The 15,731-nt window shown below is 38.2% G+C and overlaps 1 protein-coding gene across 1 annotated transcript in view; it reads left to right on the top strand.

Annotated features, from left to right (window-relative positions):
• The first annotated feature begins 966 nt into the window (after nucleotides 1-966).
• The window catches only part of ORC4 (origin recognition complex, subunit 4), a 21,374-nt gene continuing 6,609 nt past the window's right edge, over nucleotides 967-15,731 (top strand). Inside the window, exons 1-9 of the mRNA XM_009886352.1 lie at nucleotides 967-1,028; nucleotides 2,936-3,012; nucleotides 7,387-7,477; nucleotides 9,501-9,576; nucleotides 9,956-10,041; nucleotides 12,168-12,216; nucleotides 12,721-12,872; nucleotides 14,712-14,885; nucleotides 15,212-15,298. Coding sequence (XP_009884654.1) covers nucleotides 972-1,028; nucleotides 2,936-3,012; nucleotides 7,387-7,477; nucleotides 9,501-9,576; nucleotides 9,956-10,041; nucleotides 12,168-12,216; nucleotides 12,721-12,872; nucleotides 14,712-14,885; nucleotides 15,212-15,298 — 849 coding nt within the window. The 5' untranslated portion in view covers nucleotides 967-971. The remainder of the gene's footprint in view (nucleotides 1,029-2,935; nucleotides 3,013-7,386; nucleotides 7,478-9,500; nucleotides 9,577-9,955; nucleotides 10,042-12,167; nucleotides 12,217-12,720; nucleotides 12,873-14,711; nucleotides 14,886-15,211; nucleotides 15,299-15,731) is intronic.

The following is a 15,731-nucleotide window of genomic DNA, read 5'->3' as shown; positions in this document are numbered from 1 at the left end:
TCACAGAATCACAGAATTTTCAGAGTTGGAAGGGACCTCTAGAGATCATCTAGTCCAACTCCCCTGCTAAAGCAGGACTGCCCAGAGCACATCACTCAGGACTGCATCCAGGCGGGTTTTGAAAATCTCCAGAGAAGGGGACTCCACCCCCTCCCTGGGCAGCCTGTGCCACTGCTCTGTCACCCCAACTGCAAAGAAGTTTTTTTTGTGCGTTGGAACGGAACTTCCTATGTTCCAGCTTGCACCCATTGCCCCTTGTCCTGTCACAGGGAACTACTGAGAAGAGTGTGGCTCCATCCTCCTTCAACCCACCCGTTAGATATTTGTAAGTAGTAATAAGGTCTCCCCTCAGCCTTCTTTTCTCCAGGCTAAAGAGTTGCAGCTCTCTCAGCCTTTCTTCATAAGGGAGATGCTCCAATCCCTCAATCATCTTGGTTGCTTGGTTCATTATAATTTATCTGAAGTGTAAATGTGTGAGCTGTGCCGCTCCTGATTCTGTGCGAGATTGGCTTGTGCGTGGCTGCGTTGTCTTAGCAGAACGTAGCATCTCATTCAGAGACTTGTGAATGTCAGTGTTAAGAACTTGCTAGAAAAACTTGGAAGAAAACTTGAAGAAAAACTTTCATATCAGTTGTGTTAAGTACTGTTTGCATTGCATTGAAAAGCATCCTAAATCAAATGCTGTTCAGAAGTTGTATGTAAACACAATTTAATTAATCAGAAATGAATTAAAAATGCTTCAGGGTTTTTTTATTTCACTAGTAAGGCGAACTGCCACATCTTTATCAATTAAGAAACGATGCTCATTACAATTTAAGTTTGTACACGTGAGCAACTGCCTTGTGTTTGCTGTACTAAGTTTAGTTTACTAGCATCTAAGTAGAGTTTCTGACTAACAAAATTATTTGGAAAACGGTAACTTAGTATAACTTTTATATTCTCTTTCTTATTTAAAGTTGAAAACTTCTGCAATGAGTAAACGTAAGTCAAAGGAGAGCAGCGGAGCAGATGGAGAATGCATTTCACAGGTTAGTGACATCTTCATTAGCTGACTTTGTTTTTAAGTTATGAAACTTTACCATCCTCTGCCATCCACACCATTGTATAGTTTTTTTACTAGACTAGTCAAAAAGGCACTTACAGATACTTGATGTAATTTCTAGGGTTGTAAATGGTTTTTATAGTTATAGTCTGTCTTTTTTTTCAGCTTCCTACCTGATGTTTGCTTGCTTCAAGTGTTACAGTAACAATCTACTCTTTGGAGTCTTAACAAAAATGGTAGAGGATAATATTGTGCTTTTACAGCCATTTGTGGCAACAGATTTGCATAAATCTACTTTTATCTAGTCAGTTTCTTTATCTTCCAGTTTGTAGGGTGAATCTGAATCTAGGTGACTTCTTTTTCACGCCTAGGTTAGGCAGGACAGCAGCTGCCAAATCGGTTTTCAAGTTGTTGTTGGTTTTTTTTTTTTTAAGATTATTCTTCTGTTTCTCAAAGTGGCTACTTAAAAACTGTGATACAACTTGCAGTGAATTACTTCTGGTTCAGTGATTCCTTATATTTTAGTATCTTTCTTTCATTTACCCATAAAATCCCTTTATAGGAGGAAAACCTTTTCACTTGTTAATTGACCATGCAGACTGTTCAGATAGATTGCTCATTAAAACAGAATAAATCTGGAAATCAAATCATTTGACTTTAGTAGAAGAATAAATACCTGAAAAATCAGGTAGACAAGTACAGCTTACATTAAAAAATAATTCATTTCATAAAGGGAAATTACAGGGGGAGGATGTGCCAACTCGGATTGAGAGAATGGAAAAGCAATGACACAGATGTGCACGATAATGGTATAGTTAGTTGTTAGGTCAAGTGGTCATTCACTTGGACTGAAAGGCAAGGTGCTCAAATGTGATTTTAAAGGAAGATCACTTCATTCACAGTTTGCAATGTGATCTCTGAAATTGTTTGACAGTTGGACACCAAGCGTTATAAAAGGATGGAGTATGCAGGTATTTTGGGGTAGGTTAAATGAGGGACAGGGAGAAGTTGTAGTATAGAGTCCTATAAAATCCTAAAAATTGGGATTAGCCAATTTGTGTGCTGCTAGTCAAGTGGCAGGAAGAAATCTTTTATGATACTGAAGGCTGGCTGTTTGGGAATTGCAGATCCAATTTGAAGTAACAGTTCTTAATGTGGAAAACAGAAGTCAGTGCAGATAGATATCTAGAGATATCCCAAGCGATACATCTGAAATAACTGCATTCACTGTGCAGTTTGAAGGGCTTCAGGACTTCAGTAATCAAGCTGGGCTGACTTTATTCCATACTTTGTAAGCAATATATTAGTGTTATCATATACTAATACAGTATTGATGTATTAGTAGTATTTTATACTACTTCCTGCCCCTCCCTCCAAACTTTTAGGAACAAGGTATCTGAACTGAATCTTCAAAGAAACTATAGATTTGATGCTTCCTAATGTTTGAAGGTAGTCGGCTGCAACCCCCTGAAGGTTTGGGGGGAATAATTGAGTTATTTTAAGTCAGCTGGTAAATGTTTTCTTGTCTATATTACACAATAAGTTAGAACTATGAATTAGATGAACTACTGATGTAATTTTGGTGACAAATGTAACATCCCTTTGGGGTGAATGAAAGAAACTGTAGCAGAAGGGACCAAAGACACATGTTGCTATTGTTGAACTGAATTTTTTCATTTCTGCTGCAAAAGAGTCTTAAATATTCTGCCTACTGCAACTTTATTCTTACTTTCAAGACCCCTACATCATTGATGGTAATTAAAAGTTACACGTTACAGAGTATTTGTAACATAACAATGCATATTTTACTATTTTATTGCAGTAGTTACGTGCTTGGTGCGTTCTCTTGTTTGAAGCACCAAACATTCTTTCTGTCTTGTGTTAAATCTGCAGGTGCAAAAATTTTTACGTGAAAGATTCTGTCACCGTTATGCTACTGGAAAACTGTTCGGGATTGAACGTCAGTACAAGTGAGTAATCAGACTCAAATACTAAGGAATTTCTACTTTAAACACAGTAGAAAAATAGTCAGGTGAAGTCAGAACTTTCTGCTACCTCTGCTTTTCTAAATTATACAGGCTTAAATGACTTGCCATGCAATGCTTCTAAAAATTGTTTGACTCGGATTTTAAGAGTTTTTATACAACTGTTGCTTACTCTTTTGTCTGGCTCTGAATTTTGGATTTCTTGTCCTTGTTTCAAATCTGTAATTCCTGAAACACTTTTTTTTAAACCTCAGAGATTCTTTTAGTGCATATTCTAAGGGTCTGTTTAATGACCTGATGGAGCAAAAAGTTAAATTCTCTTGTTGTGAATCTTTATTTTTACTTCATAGAATCATAGAATGGTTTAGGATGGAAGAGACCTTAAAGATCGAGTTCCAACCCCCCTGCCCTGGGCAGGGATATCTCCCACTAGACCAGGTTGGTCCAAGCCCTGTCCAACCTGGCCTTGAACACCTCCAGGGATGGGGCAGCTTCAGCTTCCCTGGCCCATTTATTCCAGTGCCTCACCACCACCATAGTGAAAAATTTCTTCCTAATATCTCATGTCAGTCTCCCCTCTTCCAGTTTGAAGCCATTCCCCCTCATCCTATCACTACATGTCCTTGTAAAAAGTCCCTCTCCAGCCTTCTTGTAGGTGCCCTTCAGATACTGGAAAGTTGCTATGAGGTCTCCCTGGAGCCTTCTCTTCTCCACGCTGAACAACCCCAACTCTCTCAGCCTGTCTTCATGGGAGAGGTGCTCCCACCCTCTGATCATCTTTGTGGCCCTCCTCTGGACCCGCTCCAGCAGGTCCATGTTCTTCTTATGTTGAGGGCTCCAGAGCTGGATGCAGTATTCCAGGTGCGGTCTCCCCAGAGTGGAGCAGAGGGGTAGAATACCCTCTCTCACCCTGCTGGCTGCACTTCTTTTAATGCAGCGCAGGATACAGTTGGCCTTCTGGGCTCCGAGTGCACGCTGCCGGCTCGTGTTGAGCTTTTCATCAGTCAGCACCCCCAGGTCCCTCTCCTCAGGGCTGCTCTTGATCCATTCCCCTCTCAGCCTGGATTTGTGCATGGGATTGCCCCAACCCAGATGTAGGACCTTGCACTTGGCCTCGTTGAATTTCATGAGCTTTGCCCAGGCCCGCTTCTCCAGCCTGTCCAGGTCCCTCTGGATGGCATCCCTTCCCTCCAGCATGTTGACTGCTCCATGCAGCTTGGTGTCATTGGCAAACTTGCTCAGCTGCACTTAATCTCACTGTTCATGTCACCAACAAAGATGTTAAACAGTGCTCGTCCCAGTATCGACCCCTGAGGAACACCACTTGTCACTGCTCGCCGCTTGGATGTGGAGCTGTTGACCACAACTCTGAGTGCAACCGTCCAGCCAGTTCCTTATCCACCAAGTGGTCCATTGGTCATATCCATGCCTCTCCAATTTAGAGACCACGGAGTCGTGTGGAACAGTGTCAAATGCTTTGCCCAAGTCCAGGTAGATGACACCTGTTGCTCTCCCCTTACCCATCAATGCTGTAACGCCATTGTAGAAGGCCACCAAATTTGTCAGGCACGATTTGCCCTTAGTGAAGCCATGTTGGCTGCTACCAACCACCGCCTTGTTTTCCATGTGCCTTAGCAGAGTTTCCAGGAGGATTTTCTCCATGATCTTGCCAGGCACAGAGTTGAGGCTGACTGGTCTATAGTTCTCTGGGTCTTCTTTTTTTACCGTTTTTGAAAATGGGGGTTATGGTTCCCTTTTTCCAGTCAGTGGGAACTTCACCAGACTGCCATGACTTCTCAAATATGATGGATAGTGGCTTGACAACTTCATCCACCAGTTCTGTTAGGACCCATGGATGCATCTCATCCGGTCCCATAGACTTGTGCATCTTTGGTTCCTCAGCTGGTCTTGAACCTGGTCATCTCCTACAGTGGGTGGTAACTCATTTTCCCAGTCCCTGCCTTTGCCTTCTGCAACTTGGGTGCTGTGGCTAGAGCCTTTCCCAGTGAAGACTAAGGCAAAGAAGTCATTGAGTACCTCAGCCTTTTCCCAATCCTGGGTAAGCAGGTTTCCCATTTCCTTCTGGAGAGGGCCCACATTTTCCCTAGTCTTCCTTTTTTTACCGATATACCTATAGAAGGCTTTCTTGTTGCCCTTGAAGCCCCTGACCATATTTAATTCTATCTGGGCTTTAGTTTTCCTAACCTGATCCCTGGCAGCTCAAGCAATTTCTCTATATTCCTCCCAGGCTACCTGTTTTTGGTTCCACCCTCTGAAGGCTTCCTTTTTCTGTTTGAGATTGTCCAGGAGCTCCTTGTTCATCCATGCATGCCTCCTGGTGTTTTTGCCTGACTTCTTTGTCATGATGCATTGCTTCTGAGCTTGGAGGAGGTGGTCCTTGAATATTAGCCAGCTTTCTTGGGTCCTTCTTCCCTCCAGGGTTTTATTCCATGGTACTCCACCAAGTAGATCCCTGAAGAGGTCAAAGTCTGCTCTCCTTAAGTCCAAGCTTACTGTGCACCCTCTTCACCGCCCTAAGGTTCTCAAACTCCACCAAGTCATGGTCGCTGCAGCCAAGGCTGCCCTTGAGCGTGACATTCCCCACTAGCTATTCCTTGTTTGTGAGACCAAGGTCCAGCATGGCACCTCTCCTCATTGGTTCCTCTATCACTTGGAGAAGGAAGTTATTGTCAATACATTCCAGGAACCTCCTGGATTGCTTATACCCTGCTGTGTTGTCCCTCCAACAGATACCAGGGTGGTTGAAGTCCCCCATGAGGACCAGGGGTTGTGAACATGAGGCTTCTCCTATCTGTCTAGAGAGGACCTCATCCACTCGGTCTTCCTGGTCAGATGTTCTGTAGCAGACCCCTACTGTAGCATCCTCTGTCCCTGCCCTCCCTTTAATCTTGACTCAAAAGCTCTCGGTCAGCTCCTTTTCCATCCCCAGGCAGAGCTCCCTGCGCTCCAGCTCAGATTTTCTCCTGTTTATTTTCAAGCTGTGTTAAAAGCAGATCTTAAACCTTGGATGCCAACATCATGTTTCCTGGAGTAGAGACCCATATTTAAAACAGACCTTCTTCTTGGGGTCGTCCAGATGCGGAGGTTAAAGTTAGGAAGAAGGGACCTATTGTGACAATAATACTATCCTAATATTAATCTTTTTACAAACGCGGGTCAAATTCTGAAAATAACAAACGTGCCTGAAGAACTTGTTTTAAACAATCAATTTTTCCAATAGTAACTTTGTGCAAGTTGAATCACCTGATGTGAGCATTAGTTTCCTTTCCTTTACAGGAAGGAAAATATAATTTGTGTTATTAAAAAAGTGTAGTGTAATATACATGCAGAGCTCACATAGGCACGTTTATTGTCGTGAGAAAATGTATGTCTGTGATGTTAGTATTCTACAAAACCAGCCTCCCCTTTTTGCACTGGAATTCTGAAAAACAGTTTATAGATTGGCTTCTACTTAATATGCTGCTGTTGATGAATTATACTGGAGAGAAAACACAAACAACTTCCCAACTCCTAGTTTTTCCTTCTCAAGGTTTATCAGGGCTCTTGGCTTTAGTTAGCTCTCAAATAGTGAATGAAAACACATGAATTGCTGCATCTGTTCCATGTGGACTCTATTACTCATTTAGAAGCAATTGCATGATGTCAATATTCTAAGTAAAAATAAAGCATATTAAATGTATGCATTTGTAAACATTTTGGAATTGGAAGCGTTGGTAGTTCTTGTAAGTACTTTAAATGTGGGCCTAGGTGATAAGTCTATCTGGAGATAATTTAGAGTTATTCTTTGATCCTTCTTTTGGATGGGAATAGAATATGAACTTGAGGTTTGGTGTTGCTGTTACTGTTCACAAGCTTTGGATGCTTAAATTTAGCATGTAATCAGTTTTAAGAATGTTGTCAAAATGAATATATTCCACTAGATTATTAATTTTTTTACTGATGTCGAGGTCTTTCTTCAATATGTTTGCCAGTCTTCCTTTTTCATGAGCTATAGCGGTATCACAGAAAGCAATCTTTTTTTTTTTGTTGTTGTTGTTGTTAAGAAAGAAATAATTATTGAAGTCTGTCCTTTCATGGTGGAGAATTATAGAACTTTATGAATTAGTGATACTCCTGACTTCTGCATGTTTTAATATTTTAAAATATTTTAAGAGATGTGATCACTCAGCCTTTTGTACTTTATTGCATTACATTTTGCATGCCCTGAGTGGTGGCTCTGAGACCAAGTTGAAATGTATCAAGTTTTCTCTTATGTTCTAAAGATTCTTTGAATTTTTCATAGTTTCAGTGAATGTTGTCTGGTTTGAAGTTTTTAACCTATTGCTGTTGTCAACACAGACATCTGCTGGAACTGCTGAAACGAACTACAGTTCACGGAGAAAGCAATTCTGCCCTCATTATTGGACCCCGAGGATCAGGAAAGACTGCGGTATAAACATGTGTTAAAAGTTTATACAAGGTCAAGTTAAGCATGAGGTAGATAACCTCACCGAAGCCCTGGGAGCTTTTGGAGCTAAATTTTCATCTCTGCCTGTTTTTGAAGAGAAAATTGCTTACTGTTTACGTAGAATTGCAAAAGATTCTAGGACTTCTTGTGAGCTAATTCTGCTGAGTAACAATGTAAAGAAATTGGTTTCCTAACAGTCTTCTGAAACTTCTCAAATATGGAGTTTCCAGTGAATTTGTAAAATATAGTAGCTTCATGTGCAGCTGACAAAAACATGTACCTGTCCATCCTCACAATGACTTGCAGGAGTGTCCATGGTTTTGGAATACTTTGCATGTCTTCATCAGATTTCGTGACATGCTACAGGTACCCAAAACATGTAAAATGGAAATAATTTTATCAGAAACAAGTTGCATTTGTTGTTGGGTGATCTGACTACATCATAGATTCTGCCGCCTTTCAGTGTTTCTGCTATTACAATTCTGCGATGGTTCTTGCCACAGAGGAGTTAATCTTTGCAATTAAAGCCATGTTTTACTTACTCTTTAAAAGTTAACCTGCTCCTACTGTTGGGCCTCTGCTGTAAAAATGACTGAAAAGGCATCCAAAAACTGGAAAAGAAGTAGACTAAGTGATGGATATCTACATAGCTGTTTATAAGTAGAGAATAAGGTACCTTAATCCTGTTCTTAACACGTCAGAGAATATTGTTATCTAAATTGCTAGGAAGTAGAATATTGTGTGGTAATTTTATAGTAGTAGTTGGTAGTTCATAACAAGTGTAGGTTTTGTATTTTAAAGGAACTCCTTTTAGTTGAGGCATGTGAAAGAGGGACGGCTAACTTAAGTGTTACATACTTTAATATTATGCAAACACTTAAGTCTTTTATGTTTACATGAGTATATAATGTGATAAATAGGTTCGCTGTTACAGTGAAAAGTACTAGAGACTGAAAAATGACACAAATTACTTCGGAAGTCTTCCCAAGTGCTAAAGCAAGTGGCCTTCAACCTCTTAAATACAGTTGAATGGAAATAAATTAATAGGTGGTAAACATATCCGTGATACAGTTGACAACAATCATTCTGCCAATTTGTTGATAGCTTTCTTGTTTTACATTTCAAAAACAGTCAGTATGGTTACCTACTTCTGTCACCAAAACTCAAACTATTTTTACTATTTAATTAAAGGTTAAATTTTCTTCCAAACCTTTTACATAATGATAGTTAAGAATGAAAATTTGTGATCCTTCCTGCCAGGATTTAAATAAGCAAATCATGAGGAATTAATGATTTTCTTATTCTACATCAAGTGAAAGATTTTAGTTCTCAAAAAAGGACTGCTGGAGACAAGAAAATTGTATGTATGTGTGTATACGAGCGTAGATGTATGTATACAGACACATAGAGCTGCACATTCTCAGCTGTGGAAGCAAAAGCAAAATAGCAAGTGAACAAAAAGTTATCATTTCATCTACTTACATGTATTTTAATACACATTACTTATGACTTTTACTAAGAACAATTTCTTGATGGACTGTAAATTTGGGATCCGTAAGTTGTATAAGCAGTAGTTGATGTAATTACATGCAATTTAATTGTCTCATGCTTCCTAACTTCAAGAGAAGATTTCTGTTCTATAGCATCTAATGAAGCTGAATACTATACCAACTCAAGAGACAAATTCTGTCACATCTCAAACTTTTAAAGCTTTTTTTGATTAAGGCAAAAGCCCTAGGTATTACCCCAAAAAATTAGTGACTAAAATACTGGAGTTATTTTTGTATTTCCTTCCCTAATAATTCAGCAGAATGAACAAATGTAATCGCTACAGTCATAGTGAATGCGAAGTTGTCATTTTAGTACTTTAGTCTTGAAAATACTCAAAAACAGTGTTACCTAATGAAACTGCACATAGTTTCCTATCTGATAAATCCATTTGTACACCTTTTTTACTGTTAATACATTAATTTTCTTGTAAAGAAATTATATATTTTTTTCCCAGTTATTAAATCATGTCTTGAAAGAGCTCACGGAAATGAAACAAGTTCGAGAGAACCTCTTGGAAGTTCATCTTAATGGCAAGTAATACAGCATTATTCAGGTGTTACGTTATATTCAGTTGTTACATATTGTATATACTGAACAAAAATTTTTGTTTCGGCAGTTCTTATCTAGCCCTGATTATGGACACATTTTCTGTGAGGTCCTAAATGTATCTCTCTGTATAAAGAGAACTTGTTTGCTTCTAATGACTTTTGAGAATGTTAAAAATCAGTTCAGTTGTGAATGAATTGCTTTAAGTAACTTAATACATAAGGGAAATTACTGTCTAGTATTATTTTTTGAAAAGGCTGGAAATGGAGAGAAGCTTCTGGGTAAGTTTCTAGTGACTGTAGATATGGCCTCTTGGAGTGAAGGACAACTGCCAGTTCTTCATGAAAAATCATCCTCTTTCAGGGCTTCTGCAGACTAATGATAAGGTGGCCCTGAAAGAGATCACCAGACAGTTGCACCTGGAAAATGTGGTTGGGGATAAAGTTTTTGTAAGTATCAACTTTATTATACTCTTTGCTTATCTCTCCCAAAAATCCTTGTCTGGAAAACTAGCTTTATAGGATGCAGCTTGTTGAGACTGAATGGACTTTAAGAGTTTATTAGCAAAATTATTAGCTTATTAGCTCAGTCTTCTCAAAGCATTTTCTTTTAAAGTATTTAATAACGGCAGGAGTGAACTGTGGCAGCATTTACCTGTGAAGACCCTGGTTTACAAACACTTCAAGCATGCCAACAAATACTTCTCTACGCAAGTGCTGAAGGTTACATTTTGCTAGGTGAGCGATATTAACGCATCCTGATGCTTTTTCAAAAAACATCAGCTGTGACTTGGAGAAGGAGGAAGAATGGGAAGAGTCTTTTAACATTTACTTCAAGCCTCTAAATGAAACGCACATCAGGCATTCTGAAGAGGTTGTTTGTTTTTTTTTTAGAGGGGTAGGGTATTTTGGAAACACTGGCTTTAACATTTCAAGACAAAGAGTAAGCAAGTTAACAAGCCAAAAAGCAGTATCTTTAGTAAATATGCAACCATGGGGAAATCTATCCTGGCTTCCTAGAGCTCTCATTTTGCCTAGAATTTCTATTAAAATATTTGCTTGTATTGACCTTTTCCCAAAGATAAGAAAGTTATTTACATTTGTACTAAAGTCAGTAATAAAGAGAGTAACTGAAGTGCTTCAGACTAAATTTCACTCATTTGAATGTGAAATAACTTGGGCTAGTGATCTGAGCTGCCCTGGTTGTTGCCTGTTATTCAGTGAGTGTTGTTGAAGGGCCATCTTCTGGTACGACAGAAGGTCCTTTTGAGCATCATGTCCTCCTTTGCTCTCAGATAGGGCCTTCGAGATTGGCAGAGTTTATATAGTTGAGTCATGGGTAATACCGATCCAATTGGCTAAAGCAGAATTATGAGAAGGGGAGAAAGGTGAAATCTCAATAAATGAGATTTATTTTCATCAGTTGCATTTGGAAAACTAAAAAGATTAGTGAAGAGAAACCAGAGAACTAGGTTAGAGGCAGTGTGGAATACAAGATGAAGTGTAGATTGTAGTTGTTAGGCTTTATTATCTTTTAGAAATGCTTCTTAGGCTGTGCTTTGGTTTCTTACTTATTCCAAATGATTTTTAGATACAGAGAATGGAAAACCCTTTCTGGTAGTGAGCTAAAATTTTTCCCAAATACAGCTGCAGTAATAAAAGGAAATAGAAGTATTTAATTTCAGCATAGCCGTTTGAACGAGTTGTCTTTTCAACAGAGAACTAGAACAACCTTTCAACGTCCACAGTTCCACTACCAAAAATGCTGGAGGCAAAACTGATCTTAAATATGCTTAATTTCTGTATAATTTTCCCCATTAAGTTATTGTGGAGTACTGCTTTAAACTCTCAGCCATCTAACCCCTTCGGTTGCACATGGGCATGGAAACATACTGACTTGCATAGAATGTCCTTACTTCTGTCCATAGAAACTTTGCCTTTCTTTGCTTCTGCAGCTCACCTTTAGAGAGTTAAGTTGGCTTTTTTGCCCTCTTTGATATGGCTTGTGGTCTTCAGTTATAGGTATTTCCCATCTTGCAACTTGTGTGCTTCAGAGTGTGTGAATGTGTGTGTAACTGAAGCAGGATGGTCATAGCAGTTCATTGTTTTCTGTCATGAATGTTTGATGCTTTTGCCTATCTAATAAGGTTGCCAATTAAAAAAAGGGCTTACTGATCATTCTCAGTGGAACACGTTAGGTGGCAGTTTTTGCATGTGTGTAGATGGAAAATGAGTTTGCAATAGCCTTTAAGGAAAGATAAACCTACTTGTAAGTTTAACTTATTGTAGGCCTTCTTCCAATCACTAATTTTTGCCTGTCTGAGGCAATTAGTTTGAGGTTTTCAGACTGGAAATAAATGCATCAATGTAGAGTTAACTATCAGTTTTGTTGTCCTGAAGAGGTTATGATTATACAGCGTGGAGTGACAATGTAAATTTTCAAATATGCACTGGTTTTGAAAGGAGGGGTTTAGAAGGAAATGGACTTCATTACATGCCTGGACTAGATGTAGTTATGCAAGTCTCAGAATGACATTGAAAATCTCTTATAAACTTTTTTTTCCCCCTCCATGTAGGGCAGTTTTGCTGAAAATCTGGTGTTCCTACTTGAGGCTTTAAGGAAAGGTAAACACTAGTAGCCCCTGTTCTGAAACTGTGTGTGTGTGTTTGTCACTTGAATGAAAAGTTAGCATATAGGTGCATCTACTTGTACAAGTGGTATGAAGAAATCTAGCCCAAGAATGTATCAAAAATTACAAAATAATGTAAAAAATACGTGATATTAAACAAATATATATGTAACATAACTGATGCCATAAAGACTTGCATGTGATGGTCAGCTATAAAGGACAGATTCTTTTATCGAGATTGAAGCTATTAAAAATAGTGTTTATTTTTTTTTTTAAATTTGATAGAGAAGTCTGTCTTCCCTTGCAACCAAAAATGATGCTTGGCAGAATACTACAAAACCTTACCTATTCTTCAGTGTATTTTTGTTTTTACTGTTGTACCCGTGCACATGTGAAAGGAGGGCTTAGTGAAAAGCTAAAAGAGAATACGTAAAATGTGAAAGCTATGGAGATGGAAGTCCGATGATGATGTTACTAACTTTTGAAATTGCTGCCTCAGGAGATCGAACTAGCAGTTGTCCAGTCTTGTTTATACTGGATGAATTTGACTTGTTTGTTCATCACAAGAATCAGACGTTGCTGTATAACCTCTTTGACATATCCCAGTCAGCACAGACTCCGGTAACAGTTATTGGACTTACATGTAGACAGGTAAGAAACTGTGCTTTCTCATTCAAAGTTTTCAGCAGTTTTAAAGAGACTTCTGTCTTAGTTGGAATGTTTTCTCTTCTCTCCTTGAACTTCCTTAATTTACTAAGAGACTTTTCTCAACTATCGATTTTTCTGAGTTTTGAATTGGGAAGGGGGGTGGGGGGATAATAATAATTTGTGCTGAGAGCAAACTTAAATGACCAAAAACTGCAAAGCCTTAAGTTTTACTGCTAGAGGAGCAGGTTTACATTTCTAAGGAGGCAGAAGGCTGTTGTCCTGTATTACCACAGAAGAGCCACGTTTATCCATGTGGCTGTTTTATATTATACTGTTGTTCACTCTTTGGAGGGGCTTCTGGGCATTTCAGTTTCTTGGTCAGCGGTTGGTAAGAACAGACTTGTATTAACCTACAGTGTTTAAATCATTGTTCTGAGGACAAGGAATTTTTTTTTTTTGATGCAAACACTTCACTTTTTCTATAAAATTAGCAAGTTCAAAATGGATTTAGGATTCACGTTGAAGTTGCTCGGATTTTTACAATGACGTAGGGAACTGTGGACAGATTATGTGTATACTTTGAAATAATTACTTTCTAACAGCATGGAAACTAATACTTCATAAAAAATTTTACTGTTTTTTTTTTCAATAAACTGGATTGGTGATGAAGATAACCAGGTTATGACAAGAAGAAGAAGAATTAAAATCTTTCATCAAAGCCTGAATCTGGGGTTGATTTGGTTTCAGTGATACTTAGCTGGGCAAATTTTTGGAAGCTAATATAATAGTTAGTAGTTGATTTAGTAAATGACAATCTTTTCTTTTGCTTCATTACTGTCCTGACGCTGGTATCCTTATCACCCATTATGTAGAACCCCGTATTGCTCTACTTTTGAATGTAATTAAGGTAGAGTCTTCAGAGGCTGTATCGTGGTTGTGGTGATAGCTGTTGCTTATTTTTTTTAAAATCACTGGTCCCTGTCACATGTGACTTCTAAATTGAAAGGGGTCTTTATATTTTGCACAGTTTGCTCCTCTGTTTACTGTTATCACTCTCTTTTCGGTGAGGAATTTCCATATTCTTAAAGGGTCTTTTTAGTGCAAGTGAAAACTAAAATCAACACACAACAAACCCTTCAAGAAAAAATGACCAACCCAAAATTCCTAGAAACTAAGAGTGCAATCGTTCTGTTCCAGTATAGGGTAGGGAAATAGTGCTGTGTTTCTCTGGGTGGGTGAATCCCACAGCTTGTTTCTGATGGAACGTGTTCTGAGAAAAGTAAGCTTTTCTCTATTATCTTCAACCAACAACTTGATGGCAGACTTGCTTAGTTCTGTGTGACAATCTTAGAAGGTAAGTATTGGCTCTTAAGGTTGGTTTCGTTTTTTGTTGTTTTTTTTTTTTTCTTTAAGCTGGATTCTTTCAGTCTGACAAAAGGCACGTGAAATGACAGCTGCCAACCTACGTAGCTACTAAATAGACAACTTGTCTAGAGCTGTGATAGGCTGAAACATCTTGAATGCAGACTTAAGTAACTGAAATATTTACATAATCTATGGAGAAATTTTGCTGGGTATCCTAGCAACTAATTATCCTGTATGATGTAGTGTATCACATGATTTGGGTAAATGGCTAGTTGTTAGGCGTTTCAAGGCGCATCAATTATAATAATTAGCAAAGGTCTTGTTAGAACACTTTAAGCATGAGAATTTAATAATTGGGTTGTTTAACATGATTTACTTTGGTGTTTTCTCTTGTAGTTTTTATTGTAGCAAAGAATGCACTAAATGTATCTGCTTTTTTAAATTGCTATTTTTCCTTTTTTTTTTTTTTTTTACAAGGATATCCTGGAGCTCTTAGAGAAGAGAGTAAAATCAAGGTTCTCTCACCGACAGATATATTTGATGAATTCCTTTGATTTTAAACAATACATTAGGATATTCAAGGAACAGCTGTCTCTTCCTTCTGAATTTCCTGATGAGTCTTTTGCACAAAAATGGAATAGTAATGTTCAGGTATTTAAAGATATTTGTACTTGGTTTTAGTAAAACTTCTAAAGTGAGACCAGTTTGTAAGTGTAAAGCCTTTACCTAAGACTAGTTATTTCCTTCCACTATTTGAGTTTGAGATAGAATAAATCAAACTATGATAGAGAATCTTTGCTTATTGAAGTCTGGAGATAAGTGTCAAAAAAAAGACCAGAAAGTTAAGGCAAGACACAAAGAATTGTATTGTCAAGCGTAAGCTGAGCTCTTTCTGAAAGTTAGCTAACTGGTATTTTTTTAGGTGAGTCTGAAATGATTTGCTGAGATGACTAAAATATCACTTAAACTTTTTTTAGCATCTCTCAGAGGATAAAACTGTGAAAGACACGCTGCAGAACCTTTTTCACTACACCAAAGATCTGCGCTCACTTCATTTGCTGTTGGTATGTATTTGGATATGTATATAATATCTTCTTGATTTACGGTAATCTGGAAACAACGCTTGTGTTTTTCAAGCCAGTGATCTGAGCTTTACTTGAAACTTCTTTTTATTCAGCGGGCTTTGGACAGTACTGGTTTCTTGCGTGCTTTAGCAGTCCATGCTTTATGAATGAATTTGAGTAGTTCCAATTTCTGTAGCAGTTACGTTGTGAGGGTGTACTGTTTAATTAAAATGGTGATGGGGTTTTGGTATTTGAAATAACTTTTGCCAAGACTTTGCATTTATAAAGCAAAACTGTAGGTGAAATACTTTCAAAATATTCTTTCCTTTCTGAGATTCTTTTTGGTTGCTGCAGAATCCTGAAAATGGCTTGTACTAAAACCTACTTTTTCTACCTTAAAGTCTGTTGTTGCAGCCAAATATTACTCCATTCC

Source organism: Charadrius vociferus, unplaced genomic scaffold, assembly GCF_000708025.1.
Source record: "Charadrius vociferus isolate BGI_N301 unplaced genomic scaffold, ASM70802v2 scaffold35, whole genome shotgun sequence".
NCBI lineage: Eukaryota > Metazoa > Chordata > Aves > Charadriiformes > Charadriidae > Charadrius > Charadrius vociferus.
This window is presented reverse-complemented; position numbering and strand designations above follow the sequence as displayed.